Here is a 22,084-nt window from a genome sequence, read left to right on the forward strand (position 1 = left end):
TTAGGAATGTTCATGCAAGTTCTCTGTGGCATACTATTTAACCCTCTGGGGTCGGCTATCGCACCGGCGCGACGAGCTCGATTTTTTATTTATTTAAGAAATATGAAAAAATAAACTGTTAAATGTCTATTGTTTTATGTGTCCACTTACAATCGAAATAAAACATTGTGCTTTTGTAAAATAAAGAAAATAAACAGGGTGAGCTTTCAGCCTCTCCGTCTCCGTGAACTTTTTTTCTGGAGCACGTCTCTAAATTTAAACAAAACTCAGCGAATACTATTTACCCAGGCGTGAGCAATATATTTTTATAATCATTTAAGTGTGTACTTTTAAATGATCTAATTAAAAACTAAAATAAATATTCTCTGTTTATGTAATTTATATAAAAAGAGAGAGATGTCAGCCGTTCTCATTATCGTTCTCGCAGCTCATTATTCTGCTAATCTGACACGGCCACGGAGAGCGCGCGCTATTCAAACGCAAATGATCTGAAGCAACACATTGAGACGTGTAAACGCCCACATAAACTCGGTAAAACATCAAGTATAATCAGATTAATGTACTATGTCGTCTTGCAAGGCTGTGAGGAATAATCCTGGGACATTTACCTCAGAACAAGGGCTGGTTTATCTAAAGCATCCAGCTGAGAATTGGGTAAGTTTTTTATTCTTGTGCTTTGTTCTAATCGCGATATAGAATAGTGTCTGTAAACGCAAAAATACTGTTTAAATTTGAATCACGTTTCTGTGTGTGAAAGAATTAACGGCACAGATGGGCGCTGTTGTTTACTAATATTGTTTAAATATGAATCGGGTGTCTGTGTGTGAGTGAATGAATGTGAGTCAACAGTTGACTAGTTTTGGATAGATTATAAAGTTTTTACTCTAAAATAGACATCAAATAAACTTTTGTTAGCAGTTTCTGCTCATATGTTAAACATATAGTATGTTTTGTCAAAAAATAAACTAATCAACTAAGATGTGTTTGTTCCAATGCAAGCTATATCAAACGAGTGAATCCTTAACTTTGAAATATGTATGATAATGTATTGGCCTACTTAAAAAGAATACTTTAAGAAATTTTTATGGAAAAAGACAATTTTCTTTTCAAGATGTTTCCAACTCTAACTTTGAACCAGTTCAAATAGGCTATATGGGCCATTCTACATTGTAGAATGGCCCATATAGCCTATTTGAACAGGATTTGTTTTCAGGTATGACTAAAAATGTGCTTTTGACTTTCATTTATATTTTGATTTTAAACATATATATATATATATATATTCTCTTGCATTCTTTCTTGTTTGACACATCTGAATGAAAGGCTCATTATGTAGGTCTTTGTCTTCTCAGGTGTGAACCATCTAATTATTCATGATAAGGGGTTGGGCCGTTGACGCCCCCACGCATATTGCCTTTACAAACAAATGTTTTTTTTAAACAATTTAAAACATTCTATTGCTTTATGTGAATGATTAGGCAGGATGATTTTCGGATCATTTTTAAGCAAAAACTCTAGGCGACAACATCCATTAGTCAAAAGTCTTGTGGACACATATTTAGTATGTGTTTTGTGGCCTTATTTCAGAAACTTTAATTTTTAGTTTTTTCAATAACCATGCATAAACAATATTCTCTCAAAAATACAAACATGTACATACATGTTGCTCAAATATATTGGTAGCCATGTTTGTGATAAATAGAGTGTAATGACACCTGTGCCATTTATATTTTTATAAGCAACTGAAAAAAGCACAAATGTCAGGGCATGTCAAAACATCTCAAGGACCCCAAAAACACCTTAGACCCCAGAGGATTAAGTTGTATAGAACATAATTTTATCTTGTTCTTTAGTTTGTAAAAAAACAAGCAAAGTTTTACAGTAATATGTTTGCAATATAAGTTTAATGAGTGAAAAACAAAGAATCAGAGCAAGAATTTAAGTGAGGATGACCTCTAGTGACTCTATTGATGCAAAATGAAATATTCATTACACAAATCTGCTTTCTTTTGCCAAATAAAATAAAACAAAACCTTAAAAGATTATTTTCATAATTTACATAACAAGTCCTATTTCATGACTATAGTGATTCATAAATGCTGATGCAAATTAGAAAACATTATTTTTTATCATAAGGCAATAACTTCTGATAATTGAACAAGTTTTCTCTTATAGCTTGTCTTTTGTTAACTGTATTTGTAGCACACTTGTATTGCCTTAGGCCAGGTTTCAAATTCATTTTAGGTCAAAGGCTGGATATTGTGGGTATAGTTTGGATATAGTTAGTTAAACAGTGGTCTACCCATTAAGAGCGTACAGTGTTATAATACATGTGCTTGCGCAACTACCGCATGCTGTCTGCAATTAAAATAAAGCTTCTGCTGCTTTAAGGTTAAGCTACTGTATAACAAAAGACACTGTATGAGGAGTCCATGTATGCGGTTGAGCAGTCTTTAAAAAGATCGACCAGTAAATTCGAACATCTGCATTTAAAGGTACAGTTTTGTACAGTTACTGTTTACAGGCTGGGATATTATGTTTTTTTGTCAAAACTGGACCAGTACATCCAGAATAATAGTATGGTGAAGAAGCTAACAGTGAGGAAAATAACATACAAAGCAAACAGAAATCGATCAACGACCTCCCCCAAGTGTATCCACTCCTTTGAGTTCTGATCACTGGAGAAATGCTTATCAACATGCTGGCGAATGGTGAGTAAATCTTCATGTAGCTTCCTTAGTTCCTTCAGTTCTTGCCCGTCAAGATTTAATGGTGTTTTAATGCCCTTTTCATGGTATCTAATTTGGTTTATTTCTTTCTCAGGTGAGCAAGAAATTATGTATTTGGTGTTTTCTGTTGGCAGAAATAGTTTGATTTATTAATGTGATTTATAGATAAGTAAACACAGGATTTATCATTGATATGCTGTAAATAGACATGCTGCATCATTTTTAAAGCTTATGACTATAATATATAAATACATTTATATATATACATTTATACTGCTATATTTAATATTTGATTTATTTTCATGTAGACGCACACATTATATACTGCCAGTACAAAATATTATTTGCTTGTTTTTTTTGCAGAAAATGTTTGACTGGTTGTTTAGCTGGTAGACTCACTTTCAGGGGCAGAATTCTGGTCAGAGATTTTTTTGCCCAAACAAACCATTCGTGCCAGGTAATGCAGGCAACACACTTTAATCCAGTTTGGTAGAGGAGGGTAGTCACTCGAGCCACAAAGAATATTAGTAACGACAATTGTCTCCAATAGACTGGCCACCATCAGTGCTAAACACACAGAGAAAAACACATCTGCAGGGAGAGAGGGAGATAATGACATAAGTTCCCAACCTTCAAATTAAAGTTATTGATGTATATATCAGTGGGTCTTAAACTGTGGTATAGAAGGCCTGCAACATGATGCTAGAAATTTACAACATTATCCCCCCTCATGTTAATTAAGTTTGATAACTTGAAGACCATTTTTATAGCCTGAAAAGCATCAGGTGGATACTCCATGACTTTTACAAATCTTGTGATAGTTAAAAAGCTTCAAATGATGACCATGAAAATTTTACTTTTGTTTGTGGTCTTATAAAACCCCTGATATAGAAAACATTAAGAAAAATGAATTAACACAAGCTATGAATCACTATTACTGGAATGCAAACTGTAGAAGCTCACTCTGACAGATTTGCTTTATTGTATTTATTCTAGTCACATGTCTGCAAAGTGCATGATTACTTTATGGTAAAATCAGCTAAAGTTTCAATAATACCCACCTACTGGATTTTTTTTAGGGCAGAGAAACATATTAATGAAATTTAAATAGCAAACTAAGAGGTTAATTAAGGAAATGTATATGATTTCTATAACCTACATTGCTGGTGTCTCTTATGAAAAGGACCATTTCAATAGAACATGAGGGTTAAAAAAAAAACGTTCCTGAGATAAGGGGAACTAGCAATGTCTCTGGCCCTTATGGGAGACACTCAGTTTTCTCCAAATATGGAAGCCTGATTGGTTCACATCTGTGCACCTGCACAGACAAATGGCTTTTTTAGTCCAAGCCAAGGTTACGTTAGTAACAAAAATGCTGTGCTGCTAGCACAGAATAGAAGCTGTCCTGCGAGGCTGTAACATGGCAGCGCTGAGTGACAAGGTCCCCAAGCAGGCTACTAGAAGGACCTAGAGTCAAGGTTCGGGTTTGGGACCGGAGCCTGTGGGTAGTATATCTCAAAGAAAAAACCCTGAGTATGGAGACTGATTAGGCAGACAGAATCCGTGCCTGAAGGGTATCTAGGTGATAAAACCTGATAAAGGTGAACAGCGAGGACCAGCCAGCCTCCATACAGATGTCAGCAATGGATATTCCGCTAGACTAAGCCCAAGAGGAGGCCATTTCCCTGGTGGAGTAGGTCCTCACCCCAATAGGGCACTGCAAGTCTAAGGACTTGTAAGCTAGCAATATTGCATCTACTATCCAATAGGGCAATTTTTGTTTCGTAACTGGCAGTCCTTTAGAGTGGCCTCCGAAGCACACAAACAGCTGTTCCGACTGCCTGAATTGGTTGGAGCGCTCAATGTACACCCTAAGGGCCTGAATTGGGCAAAGTGGGTGTGGCATCTTTTCCCCCTTAGTAGAGGGGAGAGCAGTTAAATGACTTATACCCTAAAGGGGCGGACAGCACCTTAGGCACATAGTCTTATCTGGGTTTAAGGACCCTGCTGTCATTGGGGCCAAACTCGAGTCAGGAAGAGTCGACTGAAAGAACCTGCAGTTTACCAGCAGGAGAGCGGACTTTAGCAAGAGAGGCTGAAGGTTGTATGTCGTGCGCGGCTTAAACTGAGGGCCCCGATGTACCCTCAGGACAATAGACAGGCCTCAAGAAGGGACCGTGTTGCGGCGAGGCAGGTTAATTCTCCTTGCACCTCCGAAAATTCTGACTACCAGGTTGTGTTTTCAAATCGACTGTCCAGCTATAGGAGCGTGGTATGCTGTGATAGCTGCCAAGAATACTTTGAGCGTGGACGGAGTGCGCAGGTTCCCGGGAATCAACCATTCCCGGGAACCACTGCTGGTTCTGCCAGAGTGGTGCTACGCGTAAGACCGACCATCTGCCCTCCCTGATTTGGCTGATTACCTGAGGGAAAACATAAAGGCACAGAGAGGGCTACCTGTGTGTCTTTCAATGCTAAGAGATTCACTTCCGCCTCACAGAAAATTGGCACACAGGACGCCCCAACAGATTTAAGGAAGGCTGTGAGCGTCCTTGATCTCCGTTAAGTTGAGTCAAAGGTGGCGCTCAAGAACCAGGACGCAGTCATGATACGCCCGATTGCTTGGGCTGTTGATTTAGTGGTGCGCAGGTGAGGTCAGTTGCGCTGTGCAGCTCTTTGAAGGCCGATGAGTCAGGGCCGTTCTCGTCTATGTCACAGAGGAGTTTAGGCTGGTAAACCTGGAGGATCACCATCGTGTGCAGGGTGGAGCCAGCCTGGTCGCTTATGGCATATGCTCTGGCCGTGAACGCAGATGTCCATCTGCATGGCTTGGCTGGGTTGGAGGCATTTGACTTTCAGCTGAGGGCCATGGGTGGGCAGAAATGCTCAGAGACGGCTTCCTCTAGTGGGGTAAGTTTAGTATAGCCCTTTTCCTCAGCGCCGTCAACTGTGGTGAGGACAGATGATCTTGGCGCTGAAGGAGAAAAATTCTGATTTAAATGGCTTTTTAGCATGTAGCTGTGTACCTGTACAGCTCTTTGAAGACTACCGGGTCAGGGCCATTCTTGTCTGCGCTGAAGGAGAAAAATTCTGACTCAAATGGCTTTTTAGTGGGACTTAAATAGTCGGCCCGCCCGTTTTGGCAGGCTGAAAAGCCATTAGTCTTTGCAGGTGTTCAGTATTCTGAGTTTACCGTATCGAAAGGGAACAAATTATAATAATGAAAAAAGTTAGTTTTACTTTTTGATGATCCCTTTAAAACATTCTGTTGACTATAAATAACATTGCACCTACATGTCTACTAACTCTCCGTAGAGTGTTAGTAGACTATTAGTAGACTATTAGGGTTAGAATAAGTTGACATGTAGATGCTAGGGCTGGGACAATAAATCGATGCATCGCGATTCGTGGATCGTTTCTGAGATTTTCAGAATGCAATTCTCTCAATCTCTCGATTGGAATCTGCTCTTAGTTTTTAACAGCAGATGGCACTTTAGGTTCGTTTTTAACCACACTCTCAAATGCTCACGAAGAAGAGAGCTAAAGAGCGCTTGTGCATTCGGTTGTGTGCGAGATGAGTCCATGAAAGTGGTTAAATGGCACCTAAGAATGTTTCTATGATGCAAAATTAATGTAAACAGCCCACTGCGAACACACTTGTAATTTGCTTCAAACTACATGAAAGATTATTTTATGGAAGATTCAAGTTTGTAAGGAATTGGAAGACATCTTCCAGAATCGTTTGAAGAATTGCGATGAATCGTTTTACTGTCCCAGCCGAAATAAATGGAAAGTTACTTATAGTCAGTAGAATGTCTGTTGGGGGAGGATCATAATAAAGAGTTAGCAGATATTAAGCAGACAGTCTACTAATGCTCTAATAAGAGTTAGTTGACATGTAGTTTCAGAGTTACTTAGTCAACAGAATGTTCAAAAGTGACCATCAAAATAAAGTGTTACCAAAAAGTATACCAAAATGGAACAGGGTTGTATGGTACTTGAAGGTTGAATTTGATTAAAGGCACACCTGAATTGTTTGAGAACCACTGGAATATATGATGTACAGTAAAAAAAAAAAGTATATATATACAGTAGGGTCCAAAATACAGTAGGGTCCAAAAATCGGAGATTTAAAATCTAATTTAAGAAGAGTTAGGATTTGAAAATAATGTATAAAAAATAAATGTTACATGAAGAGTAAAATGATAATAAAAAATTGTAACAAGTTTCTATTAGAATTAAATACAATACTAAAACTTATCACACGTGGACTCAAGAAGACTGTTTATATACAGTGATAACAGACTTATTAGAGGGATGGTGTTTCCTGTAACAGGAAGCAGATCGTTCATGAGGAGAAGGAAGACTGTGTAGCCCAGAATAAGAGTCATTTTGAAGGCAGAACGGTCCACATTTTGAGGAGGCAAGAGGAAGCTGAACAGATCTAGGGTAATCAGGCAGTAGCTGGGGATCAGGAGGTTCACCACATATAGTGTTGGCCTGCGCTTCAGGACAATCTAATACGAGACAACCATTAGAACAACAAACAAAACAAAAATCAAATAAATATTCCATTCAAATGAAAAATTCTGAACTGACCATGAACTTAAAAACGTCAGTTAAAATAATTTACATTTTTTTTCACAAATATTCACAATATTTAGGAATTGAAGGTGACACAAACATGATAAACAAGTTCATCCCAGCTCTCAATCCCGCCAATATCATATGAGCTGACAGATTTTCTGCCGGTTATGGCAATCAGTTGCCACTCCCCTTTAGTCTCTATGTACTTTAGGGATTTTTGAAATGTGTCCTCCACCGGTTCTAAAAGGTATAGCTGAATATCTGTATCTGTAGAGGGAGAAATTAATATGCAGATTAAAAATTATTGCAGTTTTGCATTTCCATGTTTTAATTTCCCATTTTGAGGAATGTTTTATTTTGTAATTGAGACGATGAAATCACTGTTAATTAAAATCTACCCGTCTAGTGTCTTTTTAAAGACATTAATATTCTGCTGACTGCTATCCAAACAGATCGTCAAACCCACACAAATTACGTATATTTGTTTTTATATTACTTAAATCAGAACTGAATGTTAACATTTTATTAATCATAATTAATTAATTCATTTAATTTACATCCTAAAAAAAAGTTACTTTACTTACTTGTGTGCTTGTACGAGTTAAATGTGAAGGTGCAGTTTTGAATATCAAAAGGAAAGGTGTAGATGTCTAGGTTGCAGGAGCTGATCACATGGACTGGCAACCGATCTTCTGCTTTGCCATTGTTGTAAAGATAAACATAATATGTGTCCGGTGCTTGGTTATCTCTCATGCTGTAATTAAATAGGGCAGCATGACACAGACAGCAACAACAGTTGAATTTATTACAACTATTGACAAAATATTAGTATTACAGTTGGTTAGTGTGGTTGTTGATTAGTCAACTCAACTTGTCTGTGTTGATCTTGAAAATATGTTGTTTTGCACATACTATGTACATTGACCAAGAAGCATCCAGTATTATCTGGAACTATCCATTTAGAAATTCTCAATAATTTACCCATTTTGTCTTGCCTGTAACATTCACTATTTACATTTCATTGACCAGTATGTTTAAGATATTACTAAGTTATTATATAATTAATAAAGTTGTAAAGTCCAAGCTGGTAAGGAATAATTAATGACACGCATCTGAATTATTAGAAAAATAATGCAGACTAGAGGAGGTAATGCAGTCATGACGCTGTCACGGTGTATGTTGGTTGAAGAAGGACTCAAAAGTCATAAGCTCCAATTCAAACAGTTTACTCCAATAACTCACACAGGTACAGATAGGCAGGAAGACGGGCAGGAACACTCACAAAAAACACCAAAACATTTACAAGAACCTACAAAGGCTGCGTTTACACTTGGCTTTAACATGCAATCACCGTGATACGATCAAGCAGATCGGATCATTAGCCAATCAGGACATTGTGCCTTTACATTTGTTCACATAAAGTAGCCTCTGTGTCTGGATAACCGATCGGTTTTCTGTTTCCTGCATAAATTAGGTATGTGGCACGACACCAGATTAAGAGTAAAGATGATACAAATTAAACAATGTCCCAATTGCTTTCATTCACTCGCTTTACTTTCAAGCTCCAGTAATTAGATCAAATTAATTTTTTTGAACTAAGGAATATTTCCAGAGTTGATCATACAAAAATAACTGGGTTGATCATGTTAAAGTCACATCGATCATCTGGGTTTAAACTTATTGCGTGCAATGACTATATCGACAGAAATAGGAGATTGATAAACATGCCGAAACAATAAAAACATTTAAAACATAAAAAAAAAATCCTATTCCGATTATTCCTCTGGCAAAGCAGCGTGCAGCTCTTCATTATGATCTCATTACTGACTGTGATTGTACAGGCCATCGCCTCGTTCAGATAATGTTGCAAAATTACAGTAAAATGAAAAATGACACACATAGTATCATGTAGCCTAAGTCTAAATAAACTGTTTTAAAGAATTGACGTTTATTGTAAGGTTCAAATAAGTTTAATTCCATGTCTAAACCGCGTCTGGTCATTATTTTCTGACAGTCACGCGGGGAGACTGGGCAGGGATTTAAATTACATCCACCTGTGAATATAGACACGATGGCTGGATTACATTTACATTACACACTGAGATCCGACTGCGTTTACACTTGCCATTAACATGCGACCTGTATCCGGATGTTGTCCACATACACATTGAAAAGACAAGTGTAAACGCACTTCTGATGGGAATGTTATCCGATCAGCGTGTCCAGGTTCAGAGGTAGTCGAGGACGCATTGTGATCGGATCTCAGTGTAATGTAAATGCAATCCAGCCATCGTGTGTGCATTCACAGGTGGACGTCATATAAATCCCCGCCCAGTCTCCCCGCGTGACTGTCAAAAAATAATGGCCAGACGCACAATCTGAGACGTTGCAATTATTTTCTGACGGGTGATATGGATCATGTTAGGTGGGGTCGAGGGGTTTCTCAACCCCTGAACATTTTTAAATTCTGGCTGCTAAACATAGCCTACCATTTCAATGCAGTTGTGGAGGGACAGAAATACCTTAACGGAGCTATAGCAGCAACCCTCCTCTATCTGAGGACTTATGCCGGGCGTACACCAAAGGATTTTCACAGTCCCAGACTAAAGACCGGCAGTCTTTAGGAATCTTACTGGAGTCTCGGCGAGGTCCCGTCGTTTCGATCGTTTAATGTGAGGTGATAATCTGCAGTCGGCGACCCGATTTATGCCAGTCTTTCTCTAGCCTTTCATATCAAACATGTTTGATATTATCGCAAGTCTTTAGTCTGAGACTAAAAACTCTAAAAACTGTGAACCCAAGTCTTTAAATGTGAGCTGATAATCTTATTAAGTCTTTTCTAAATCTTTTCAAAGTCTTCAGGTGTACAGAAAGCATAAGTTAAAGTATCTATTTTGTAAGTTTATGTAAAAGACAGGTTGGTGAAAGAACTGTAAGCTCAAATCCAAAAGCTTTTGAAGTCTACTTCATTAAAGCATGTTTACACACACACTTACCGTACACTTAGGCCTACTACACATGATTTTAAAAACAGTACCATTGCAGTTTTTATGTTATGATTTTAAAGTGGTATGTGACCTATGAACGATCTTAATTAAAGGTACATAAAGGTGCTGGGGTCTGACTTTGTGGAGCTCTGAAATTAAGTTATTTTAATATTAATATGTGATGAAGGACTTTGAAAGAAGTTTGACAGATTTCAGTGCTGAATAAGGTTAACACTACCCCGTTTATTTGAAAATGGTTAATATTTGACAGAAATGTAAAAAAGTAATTAAATCAAATGTAATATGTAACATTACTTTAGTAAAATCATACAATACTGTAGAACACTGCTCATTATTATATTATAATAAGGAACTTGTAAAGAGTACAAATTGTATAGCAAGCAGTAACGTTAGCCAACTAGTTTACGGTTAGACTAGGCTAGCTATCGATAACGCTACACTGACACGACTTAAGTTAATGCTCTGAATTCGCAGCTAATATCAAATCCATAACTTTTTGATCAAGTTAAAATTTCCAGGTCAACCACAAAATCCCACTAGCTTTTAATATAATTCGATAACTAATTCAATGCAGGTTTGTTGCTTTGGCCACTTACCACTTCAAGACCATCTGTAAAACATTGCCAGCTCAACGTGCAAGACGAGTGAGTTGCTTGAACATACACAGCAAAGATTCTACGCGCGTAGCGCTCTAGATTTGACAGACACCATATTAGGAAAAAGGGGCGGGCTGATGCTGACCGATTAATTACACATCCAGAAGAATACATTTGAGTCTTTATAGGCTCCGGTAATTATGGAGCATAATAGGAATAAAGTTGTGACAAAAAAATTATCAGGGAGGAAAAATCTGAGGGGGCACGTGCCCTCACTTTGAATGGGCATGACGCCACTGCAAGAAATGAAACTTATTTGAACCTTACAATAAACGTCAATCTTTAAAACAGTTTATTCAGAAAATTATCTTTAATTATTAATTATAAAAACATTATCTGAAAGAGGCGATCGCCTGTACAATCACAGTCAGTCATGAAGAGCTGCACGCTGCACGCTTTGCCAGAGGAATAATCGGATTCGGAATCGGAATTTTTTTAAATGTTTTAAATGTTGAATTCAATTCAATTGCATGTTTATCAATCTCCCATTTCTGTCAATATAATCATTGCACGCTATACGCTTAAACCCAGATGATCAATATGACTTTATCAACCCAGTTATTTTTGTATGATCAACTCTGGAAGTATTCCTTCATTCAAAAAAATTATTTGATATAATTACTGGAGATTGAAAGTAAAGTGAGTGGGTGAAAGCAATTGGGACATTGTTTAATTTGTATCATCTTTAATCTTAATCTGGTGTCGTGCCACAGAGCTAATTTATGCAGGAAACAGAAATCCGATCGGTTATCCAGACACAGGCTACTTTATGTGAACAAATATAAACGCACATAAATGTCCTGATTGGCTAATGATCCGATCATGGTGATCGCATGTTAATGCCAAGTGTAAACGCAGACTGAACACAAGCAAACTAAATGCAAGTACAAATCAAGCATAACAAGGTGAAGACAGGTGACACGGATGATGATAACGATGAAACGGCTGATAAGTGAGGGAGTGAGTTCAGGTGCGGAGACGAGGAGGATTCTGGGGAGTGTAGTGCAGACTAGGACAGACAGGTGCAGAAGAAGACTGTGACAGACGCGAATCAGGTGTGCATTATTTTTTCTAATAATGCAATGGCCCAGAGTCAATTATTCCACTTATTCTACGCTCACCACACCTCAAGACACTGTTCAAATGTTTTATTTTAATATGTTTGTCAGATTTTTGTCCCTGAAACACTATTGTGTGTAGGACTAATTTATGATGCATCTATTGCCAAGCCTTAGTTTCTAATTTCAAAACGTCATTTCAGAGCTAGTAACGGAGGCTTGAGCCATTGATATGCAGATCAGCCATTGATAATGCTGTCAAGACCTGCCTGAAACTACTTTAGTTGTGTGTTTATTGGGAAAAAATTGCACACCTTATGTTTGTCTACAAAACAGAATCAGGCATACAACAGCCCTGTAGTAGAACCTTATGTAATGGTTTGATTTATAATGTTGTGTTTTGGAACTCACAATTCATTGATGACAACATCAGATCTCCAGAGTTTTTTTCTTGGCAGTGTGATTCTGTCTGTTCCACATTCAACAGGATCCCAGCTCAAACCTTCAATACTCCACTCCTTTAAAAACGCAAATATCATAATTGATAAATTTTCTGTTTATATACAATAAACACCTTTAAAAACAATTTTATAAGTATCAAAATATCATATTTAAGATTTTAGGAAGGCAAAAATGACAGTTCATAAGGTTACAGTCAAGGTGGCAATTCATAATAGATCCTTACAAACTGCAGCCAGATAAATGAATCCAAGATTTGAGCTTTTTCATCCTAAAAGGGAAAACGTCCACAATTTCTATTTAGCCATTTGCAAATTATGAATGTAATGTGACTGCATACTGTGATTGGTATATTTGGAAATTTACTCACCACACCTAAAATGGCATACAAAATGAAACTCAAACTGATATTTGTAGGTGTTTTTGGATTAATAACCAGCCGCATTTGGGTTTTGTTGAAAACACTCTCTCTGAGTGATTGTAGGAGAGACTCTGCGGTTGGCTGAGAGCAGTTTAAGGTGTCTGCAGATCTCATGAGTGCAGCTGCCAGAAGGGTTCGGCATCAAAGAGAGAAAACAGCACAAAAATAGTCATGAAGGAAACAAACTATATGCATACTAAACCAAAAAGATGTATTACAGTCCTAGAGGCCATGAATGACAGTGTCTTTTTAGGATTTGCTCATGTTTTGGACTTGATTATTGAAATGATTATCTTACATTGAATAATGAAGCAGGTGAAGATGAAATGAGTTGTAGAATATTGGCAGTTCATTATCTAGCCTGCAATGAAAATTATAAACATTTGTTCCTGTATTCATGATACAACCAAATCTTTAATACATCAATAAGAAGGTTTCTTGAGAACATTTGGACCTCTTGGCTTTGGAAAATATTTTTAAATTTAAAATAAACTAACAACAGTTTTTATCAGACCAGGTTTCGGTTGCATGACAGCCCTTAAGTTAAGAAAACCCTTAGTTAGAAGGTTAAGGGTACCCTTAGTGAAACCTGGTTTGCTACTTAAGGAACTTTAAAGCTGTCATTAAGTATTTTCCCTAAATTAATTAGTTACTTTATACCTAATTAGTTCTGTTATGTGTTGCAACAAAGTCCTTAGTAACCATTTAGCCCTAAAAAAATTAAGCAATCAAACCAGGTCCCTTTAGTCATCTGCTGAACTCAAGCGGAATGGATTATTTCATGTTAATTGAGGTTCAGGAAGTACTGATGTCTATTTCTAGCGATCAAAATAAGCCTGTTGAAAGTATGGTGTGAAGCAGTGTGTATTGTCAAAAATAAAATATAATGAACACCGTTTTCTTATATTTTCATTACTTCCAATGTGTGCTGTGCCAGGTTTTTATCTTGTGCCAAGAGAGACTTATTATAGCTGCAGGCTTGGGTGTGTTGCATTCAATTCCTTTTGTGAGTGAAACAAATAATTTTTGGATAATGATAGAATAAACTTATTGGAATGCTACAAAGCAAAACATTTATTTCCAACAAACCCATTAACTCCTAATTATTTTCAGTTGAAACCCAACCTTCTTGTTAATTGCTGAATCTTACCTTGAATATTGACAGAAGTTAAATATCCACAAAGTACTTGGTCAGTGTTGTGACTATCAGGGACCCACAGATTTTCATTTCAAGATCATTTCTCAGTTTGACAGGAAATGTGTTACAATGGTGATTATAACAGAATGGTGAATAGCTGATTTGCTTATGCAAATATGAATTAGTCATCTGGATTGTGCTGGCTCGCAACAAGGAACACTTTTGCAAAAGTCAACATTTTACTTCTGGAACATTCTTTTGCATAGTTAAGCTGAGGTAAAGACATGTGGCATTGTCTAAAATAGGCCTATGTCAAGAAGAAACTGAAGACCGGAAGTTCGTCTTTTAGTGGGGATACGGCTCTTCCGGTTAGCTTTTTACAATGGCGGAATCCGATAGATACCGCTGGAATAAATCTCTCTGCAACCTGCCTGAAGTCACATATGGTGATGTGGTTCGGATGGTAAATGAAAACTCTCAAGTGGGAAAGCGTGAAAGCTGAGGTATGGCTTTCTACGTCCTGATGCAGAGCAACCCGGTACATTACAACAACAGTAGCGGGTGTCGCCAGAAGAGTAAACATTTCTATGGTAACAGCGAGTTGGACCAATCAGCAGACGTTGCTGCTACGCTTAGGATTGTGTGTAGTATAGTTTTTTTTCATAAGATCGCGGATAAAACACGTTTTTCTTAAAACAAGGTTGATTTCATACGAACTTATAGCTTCTACAGGAGCAAAAACCTTCGTTTCAAAACCTCATAGCTCGTGGTCAGTCTACCTCGGATGGTTAAGACATTATGGCTGATAATCTAAATCCTTATTGAGAAATACTGTTGACCGGAAATTTCTGTATCCCTACTCCGCGTTCCGGAAGCAGGAAGTGTGACATAGGCCTATTGTGGTTTAGATATGACTGTCAGGGATTTCTGTGTAGATGAATCCAAGAAGGGAGATGTGTGATGCAGAATGAATGAATATATAACTTTTAATAAATACTAGGAACGGAAGAGCACTACACACATGAACATAACATTTACACGAGAAATTGTTTAGCTGATTCAGGTGTGTTTAATTAGGGTTGGAGCTAAACTCTGCAGGACAGTGTTTGGACGAGGTTATCCAAAGTCTTTACATAAGCAGATAAAATTTTAGATACAGCAGATGCCTTTGATGATTAAGATTTGCAAGTTTCACTAGCTACGAGTCTCACTAGTCTCACTCATCTATTTCATTACTCGAAAGTTAAGGGGCTGACTGAGCATGGGTATGTGATGCCCCAGATTGTGGAGACGCTTGCTGGTTAACTCTTTCCTGGTGCGGCATCCTCTTTGAAGACCCCCACCCTGCCCTCGAAGCCTTATCAAACAACATTGTTACCAGGCTGTTGGAGACATGCACACTGTGGCGGTGCTGCAAGCTTATTCATTGAAGGTCCTGAACCAAGGCAAGGGGGTGTCCCTGGACCCAGGATGACTACAGTTGCCATCGCGGTAATGGGTATGGTACACAAAATGTTGATGGACATCGAGTCTTGGACTTTGCTGAGGCAAACAACTTCATCTTCAGCAATATTTTCTTTAAGAAACAAACCAGCCATCTAATAACCTACACAATCGTTTTCATTCTAGTGCGAAGACGCAATTTTCCCTCCTTCACTGATGTGAAGGTTATTCTATCTGAATGTCTTGCCCCACAACATAAGATACACACAACACACTCATTGCCGACATGAAAATTTGAAAACGCACAAGCAAGAGCAGTGATACGGTGGACCCAGACAAAGGTGGTGGAAGTTGTGCGACCACAAGGTGGACCTTGTTATTTGCATTGTGTTCCCTCCAGTCACCATAAATTTCAATAGATGACACCTGGAATACCTTATGCAACTCTATCGCCATGGCTTCAATGACAACCCTAGGCACCACCAAGACGGGCCACAGTCTCATCAACAAACAAGTGTGGTTCTGGAAAGACGTTGATCAGAAATTCGCAAATAAGAATACTATAAGAATACTAAATATATATTGGCCATGCACCACCTAACTGAACCAAAAGTATTACACCCCCTAATTTCAAGAATAATGACGACCCAGAGGAATGTTCAAATTACCGCTGTGGTAGAATTTTCCTACATACCTGGAACCTAATTACCTGGGGCATCTCCAATCGACACCCAAGCGTCTACAGTCGACACTTAATATCTTTATACTCTAGCATCTGCATCTACAGTCGACAACTGGCTTTGAGTTTGCAGTCCCTAACTAGTTCCCCTAACTTACTTGCTGCGCCAACAGACTTCAGACAATGCATTTGAATGTGCTTTAATCACGGCCAGAGAGTTCTCAAGAATTCCACCCTCAAAAAGGGAATACAACAGTTTTTTATAGACTAGGAGCATGGTAAAAATGGCATGAAACATTACATAATTTCCCTACAATTTCATTGGTTCTTCATATGCAAACCCCTCTGTTACCAGGTAGGAGCAAACTCTGTTTTCTTGATTGCTTCATAGTCACAAGGCTTTAAACCTAGACATCTGTCTAGTTTAATTTCACATATTTGTTATTTTTACACATACCCAAAGTCCAGTGTTTTCGACTGGTTTCGAAACATTTAAGATTTCAAAAGCAAATGAATGTTTTTCCTGCAAGAAAAATAAATGTTAGTTATGACTAATAAAAAAAATCCATCACACCACCCTATCCGCTTCCTATCACACACAATCAAAAAATTTGAGCGGATTCTTGACAAATGCTTGCTAGAAATAGCCCGGCTCACCATCAACCAATATGGTTTCACCAAGCGCTACATGCCAGTGATGAGATTTTTGCAGTGCAAATGTTAATGGAAAAGCACCAGGAGAAAAATAAACCACTGCATATGGCCTTTCTTGATCTTGAAAAGGCTTTTGACCGGGTGCCGCATCAGATGATCTGGTATGCACTACACCATGAAGTGCCTGAAAAATTTATCAATTGGGTTCAAATTCTCTATGAGAACACCAACAGTCATGTGAGATGGGGCTAGCATTTCTGATAGCTTTCCTGTAAAGGTTGGTGTACACCATGGCTCAGAATTGTCGCCGCTTCTATTCATCTTGGTGATGGACACCATCACCCAAGACCTGCAAGAGGGTGTTCCATGAGCTCTGCTCTATGCTGAAGACATTATCCTGGCATCCACCAACTGGGAAGAACTGTAACACAAAATCCAGGTATGGAATGAAACGCCTCAGTCAATATATTCAAGAAAACTGAATATCTGGAAACCAATCCTTTTGATGGCAACATCCTGGTCTGTGGCGATGCCCTGGTGTCAAACAGCTTTAAGTATCTAGGATCGTCCTTGCAAAAAGTGATGGTGGTATCAATAATGAAGTGTGTGAGAGGATGAATGCGAGCTGGATTTGCTGGAAACAAGTCACTGGAGTTCTATTCGATAAACACATACCAACCTGTCACAAGTAAAACATATATCAAATGGTAGTACGTCCAGTTGTGCTGTATGGAGCCAAATGCTGGCCAGTTACCAAGAGAACTGAGCACCCTTTCCACGTTATAGAGATGCGCACTGACTTCTTAACCACTGCCGTAATTACCACTTAACCATTTTGGTCGGCCTGCGGTCGTTTTTAAATGTTTTAACCATTTTAAACTTAAACCAACTTGAACTGTTAAAATATCCTTGTGTCAAAAAGCATGTGCAACTGTATATTGGATCCGTGCAGCTTAAAGTAACAGCAGGCCAGATAAAAAAAGGAATCTATAAAAATTGGAATCGATAAGCAGAATAGGAATAGGAGTCGTTAAAATTCAAACTATATCCAACCCTAGTTGAAATTGAGTGTTTTCTATCTCCCTACTGCTTCTTCTCACCCTTCTAGCATTAAAGCTAAGATATCATTTTTAAAGTCTGGTTAAGGGTTGATTTCCTGATTGTATGAGTAGCTGAGAAATAAAAGTAATACAGAATTTTCCACCTGTAATCCTACCCAATGTTTTGGTTATAGACCTTATTCACAGATGCGCCATCTTTGATTTTTAAAGTAAATGAAAGCAAGGCTTTGAGGGATAGACATGCATCTCTTCAGTAAATTGTTATTTAATGTGTTTTGGGATTTTGGGGAAGTTGAAACCCCTCCCCCCTAGAAAATATGAGCCGTGGAAAATTTGTATAAGTGATCTAGGAGCTATTATACATTATTTTCTTTACAGCGAATGCCACTCAAAACATGGCAAGTCTATCCCTCACAGTCTCACTTTCATACCTCTCATGGCGCTGCTCTGAATAAGGTCTATCAATTATGCTCTTTTATAGATATCTGTAAGGTTGAGCTTGACAGATGGGTAGGTGTGGTCTCTCCAGTTGTAGATGTATGTTCACGTCTCTGGAAACCAAGCTCAGTACCACATCAGGCTATTGCAGTGTTGCACAGGGTAAGTTTTTTGTTGTTGTTGGAGTAATGCAATTCTCCCTGATCCAAGGATGCGCTAGGAGTTATATTAATATTTATGAATGATCATGAGATGACGCACTGGTGGTGTTGCATTTAGCTTGCTCCCACTCTCTTTCTGCTGTCACCCCTCCCTGGAGATGATGACGTGTTCTTCAGGTGCTCTTTTATAGCCTGTTGGCATGCCTGTGACGTCCCCCGACTGCAGTAGCCAATCCAGATTAGCGTGTATTCACACACGCTTCAGATACTGGTTCACACATAGCGTTCCCATAGCATCAACACTATGATGCAGCATCTCGTTTCCCTTTTTAGAGAAACCGGTTACATTTGTAACCCAATAAATTTTCTTTCATAAGCAATCTCTTGTTCCTTTTCTTCCTCCATTTCAAAATTGCAAATTAACTCCATATGCTTAGAGTCATTTAGATCAGTGGTTCTCAACTAGTTTGGTCAAGGGACTCGCATTTCCCATGGTAATTAAGCAGCAACACAATTTTTTTGGATTTTGAACCAAGCTTGTTTATTTAATAATAAAACACACACTAGCACCTCCCACTTAAATTAACATAAGTATAAATGGTAAGAATTTAATTAACACTGATGAATAAACATAATTATAAGGTAAGACAATTAAGGTAAGACAATTAAATAGTAGTCCCAAACTAGTTTTTGTTAATACAATAAAGTTAGTAAGTTGGTATGAGCCACCACAATCATAAAAAATATAGAATTGATGGTACTTTAGGTTAAGGCTACAGAAACTACAATCCTTCATACTTTCCTGATTAAGATGGACAGCAGGTATTAGCTTACCATGTTTGAGGACAGTTGAGGATTTAGTGACATAGGGCATATCCTTTTCACACCAGAAAACAATGGCAAACAAATCTTAAAATTGAGTTATGAGAGAAATAACAACCTCACATATTCACCTACTCAGATAGTGACCACAAGGGTTTGATGGATCATTCAAACTAAGCAAACCAAGGTTGAGAAATGGTTTACAGCACTTACACTATATGTAAATGATGGGATTTTGTAAAACCTGAACATTTGAATAAAATGAAACAACCAGTGCCAGCATTGTCTTTGAACTTTCCATCTTCTTAAAATTTTTGTTCCACCAAAAGTTGTAGATCAATCTCAACTGAGTTTTGCTGAAAAGTTGTAGAAGAAGTCTGTTGAAGAACAACAAATCCTTAAAAGTACTTATTATGGCGTCAGTGCTGTCACAAGCTATGTTTCCATCCAAAGTTGCACATTTTATCTATGCATAAAAATTGGAATTGTCACAGAGTGCACAAATTTGCACAGCAATTGTTTTAATAATAGCAGACTAAATGTAGCAAACACTCAAGCTTCTCATAAATAGCAAGACTCGGTCAGGACAACCATCTAACATCGACAATAATGGACCAGGGACAACTGACATTGAGGGCTATAAATACACAGGCAAACACTAGGGACTAAATGAGATAATCAACTAGAAACAGGTGTGACACACGAGGGCAAATCAAACATTATTGCAACAGATGAACAGAGATAAAGGAAACTGAACAGTGAACAGTGTATAACTAACTCAAAGTCCAAATCAAGCAAACACAAATCAAACCTGACATTAAACCCCCCCCCCCCCCCCCCCCCATCAAAAAGGTGCTTCCATGCACCTTAAAACACCACCAAAAAAATCCAACAGAGTAGAGAGGGCGGGGGCTTATGAGGAAGATGCAGAAGCTGGCACACGGGACAAGACAAGGGAGGAGCCAGCAAGGAGATGGTGTTGGGAGAAGCTAGGGAGGAGACGATGGCAGGAGGAGCCAGGGAGTGAACCCAAAACAGCTAGCAGGATGAAAGCCCATAGTGTAGCTGATAATGGGAGGAGCCATGGTGAAGCCTTGATTTAGAGACAAGGCAGAACCAGGGGGGCGACAGAGGGGGAGACGGTGGAGATGGAGACCAAGGCAGAGCCAAAGAGACCGGGCGACACTGGAGACCTAGGCGGAGCCATGGGGACCAGTGGCCAAGGTGAAGCCTAGATGCTGTAGGACTGAGGTGGAGCCGGAGCGATCAAGAACCGTGGTGGTGCTGGAGGGAAGGAGGAACTCGACGGAGCCAATTGGGTCTAGGGACAAATCGCAGACGAAGGCCCAGAAGCCCATGGTGAAGACAAAGCGACGACTGACAAAGGCCTAGCTTGAGGGAAAAGGAAGCCCGTTGGAGCCGGAAGAATGATGGTCCCAGGCAGAGCAGAGGGAGCAAGGAGCCAAGTTGGAGCTGACTGGACTTGGAGGTTCGAGGTGGAGCAAGAGGGTCAACACACCAGGGCAGAGTTGGGAAACCGGAAGTCCAAGGTGGATCCGAGGTTCTGAGAGGAGCCAGCAAAGGAGGAGCTGAAGGACTGTAGGGACCCAGTCGAGACAGGGCAGAAGAACTTGATAACATGAGCAGAGGTTTACAAAACATGTTCCTTGGCCGTGACAGGGCCTCCTTGGTCGGTACAGGACAGGCAGAGAGTTAAAAAACGTCCGATTCAGGACAGGCATAGAGTTCGAATACCGCCTCCTTGGCTGATATGGGACAGGTAGAGAGTTCAAATATGGCCTCCTTGGCCGACATGGTACAGACAGAGGAAGAATTTTGCAAACTCGTTAATTCATCTAAATCGACAAAATGTATGTTAGACCCTATACCGACTAAACTACTGAAAGAGATGCTTCCAGAAGTCATAGATCCTCTTCTTAACATCATTAATTTATCTTTGTCTCTAGGATACGTACCAAAAACCTTTAAGCTGGCTATGATTAAACCGCTTGTTAAAAAAACGCAACTTGATCCTACAGAATTAGTCAATTACAGGCCGATTTCAAATCTACCTTTTCTGTCAAAGATACTAGAAAAGGCAGTATCCTCTTAAAAGAAATGGTATCTGCGAGGATATCCAGTCAGGATTTAGACCGCACCATAGTACTGAGACAGCTCTCATTTTAGTCACAAATGATTTGCTCTTATCATCCGATCGTGGTTGTATCTCTCTATTAGTGTTACTTGATCTTAGTGCTGCATTTGACACCATTGACCACAACATTCTCTTAAATATACTAGAAAACTATGTTGGCATTAGTGGAATTGCATTAGCATGGTTTAAATCATATTTATCTGACCGCTATCAGTTTGTAGCAGTAAATGAAGAGATGTCTTATCGATCACAAGTTCAGTATGGCGTACCACAAGGCTCAGTACTAGGACCGCTGCTGTTCACTCTGTACATGCTACCTTTAGGAGATATCATTAGGAAACATGGAATTAGCTTTCAATGTTCTGCTGATGATACTCAGCTCTATATTTCTTCCAAACCTAACGAAACTCACCAATTCACAAAATTATCGGAATGCATAGTTGATATCAAAAATTGGATGACTAGTAATTTCCTACTACTAAATTCTGAAAAAACAGAGATTCTAATTATTGGACAAAAAACTTCCACACGTAATAACCTAGATTACCGTCTAACACTTGATGGCTGCTCTGTTAAGTCTTCGTCGTCAGTTAGGAACCTGGGTGTGCTCTTTGA

The 22,084-nt window shown here is 38.7% G+C and overlaps 1 protein-coding gene across 1 annotated transcript; it reads right to left on the bottom strand.

Annotated features, from left to right (window-relative positions):
* Positions 1-1,887: 1,887 nt before the first annotated feature.
* Positions 1,888-14,167, bottom strand: LOC143735650 (5-hydroxytryptamine receptor 3C-like). Its single transcript, XM_077225787.1, has 10 exons — positions 14,069-14,167; positions 13,217-13,279; positions 12,868-13,040; positions 12,724-12,768; positions 12,450-12,556; positions 7,901-8,070; positions 7,414-7,583; positions 7,036-7,246; positions 3,129-3,320; positions 1,888-2,853 (listed from the first exon to the last, which is right to left on the bottom strand). The coding sequence occupies exons 2-10, from the start codon at positions 13,269-13,271 to the stop codon at positions 2,534-2,536; spliced, it is 1,443 nt and encodes a 480-aa protein (XP_077081902.1). The 5' UTR covers positions 13,272-13,279; positions 14,069-14,167; the 3' UTR covers positions 1,888-2,533.
* Positions 14,168-22,084: the final 7,917 nt, after the last annotated feature.

This window comes from Siphateles boraxobius, unplaced genomic scaffold (genome assembly GCF_051911475.1).
Source record: "Siphateles boraxobius isolate OS27281-9 unplaced genomic scaffold, OSU_SipBor_1 13, whole genome shotgun sequence".
Lineage (NCBI taxonomy): Eukaryota > Metazoa > Chordata > Actinopteri > Cypriniformes > Leuciscidae > Siphateles > Siphateles boraxobius.

What these genes read in the sequence shown, in the direction of transcription:
- LOC143735650 (XM_077225787.1), bottom strand. Translation starts at nt 13,271, where the DNA reads ATGAACTGCCAATATTCTACAACTCATTTCATCTTCACCTGCTTCATT. An exon ending in CATTTATCTGGCTGCAGTTT is followed by an intron (nt 12,557 to 12,723) that starts GTAAGGATCTAT and finishes GCGTTTTTAAAG; the next exon opens with GAGTGGAGTATTGAAGGTTT. An exon ending in GATGTTGTCATCAATGAATT is followed by an intron (nt 8,071 to 12,449) that starts GTGAGTTCCAAA and finishes ATTTAATTACAG; the next exon opens with CATGAGAGATAACCAAGCAC.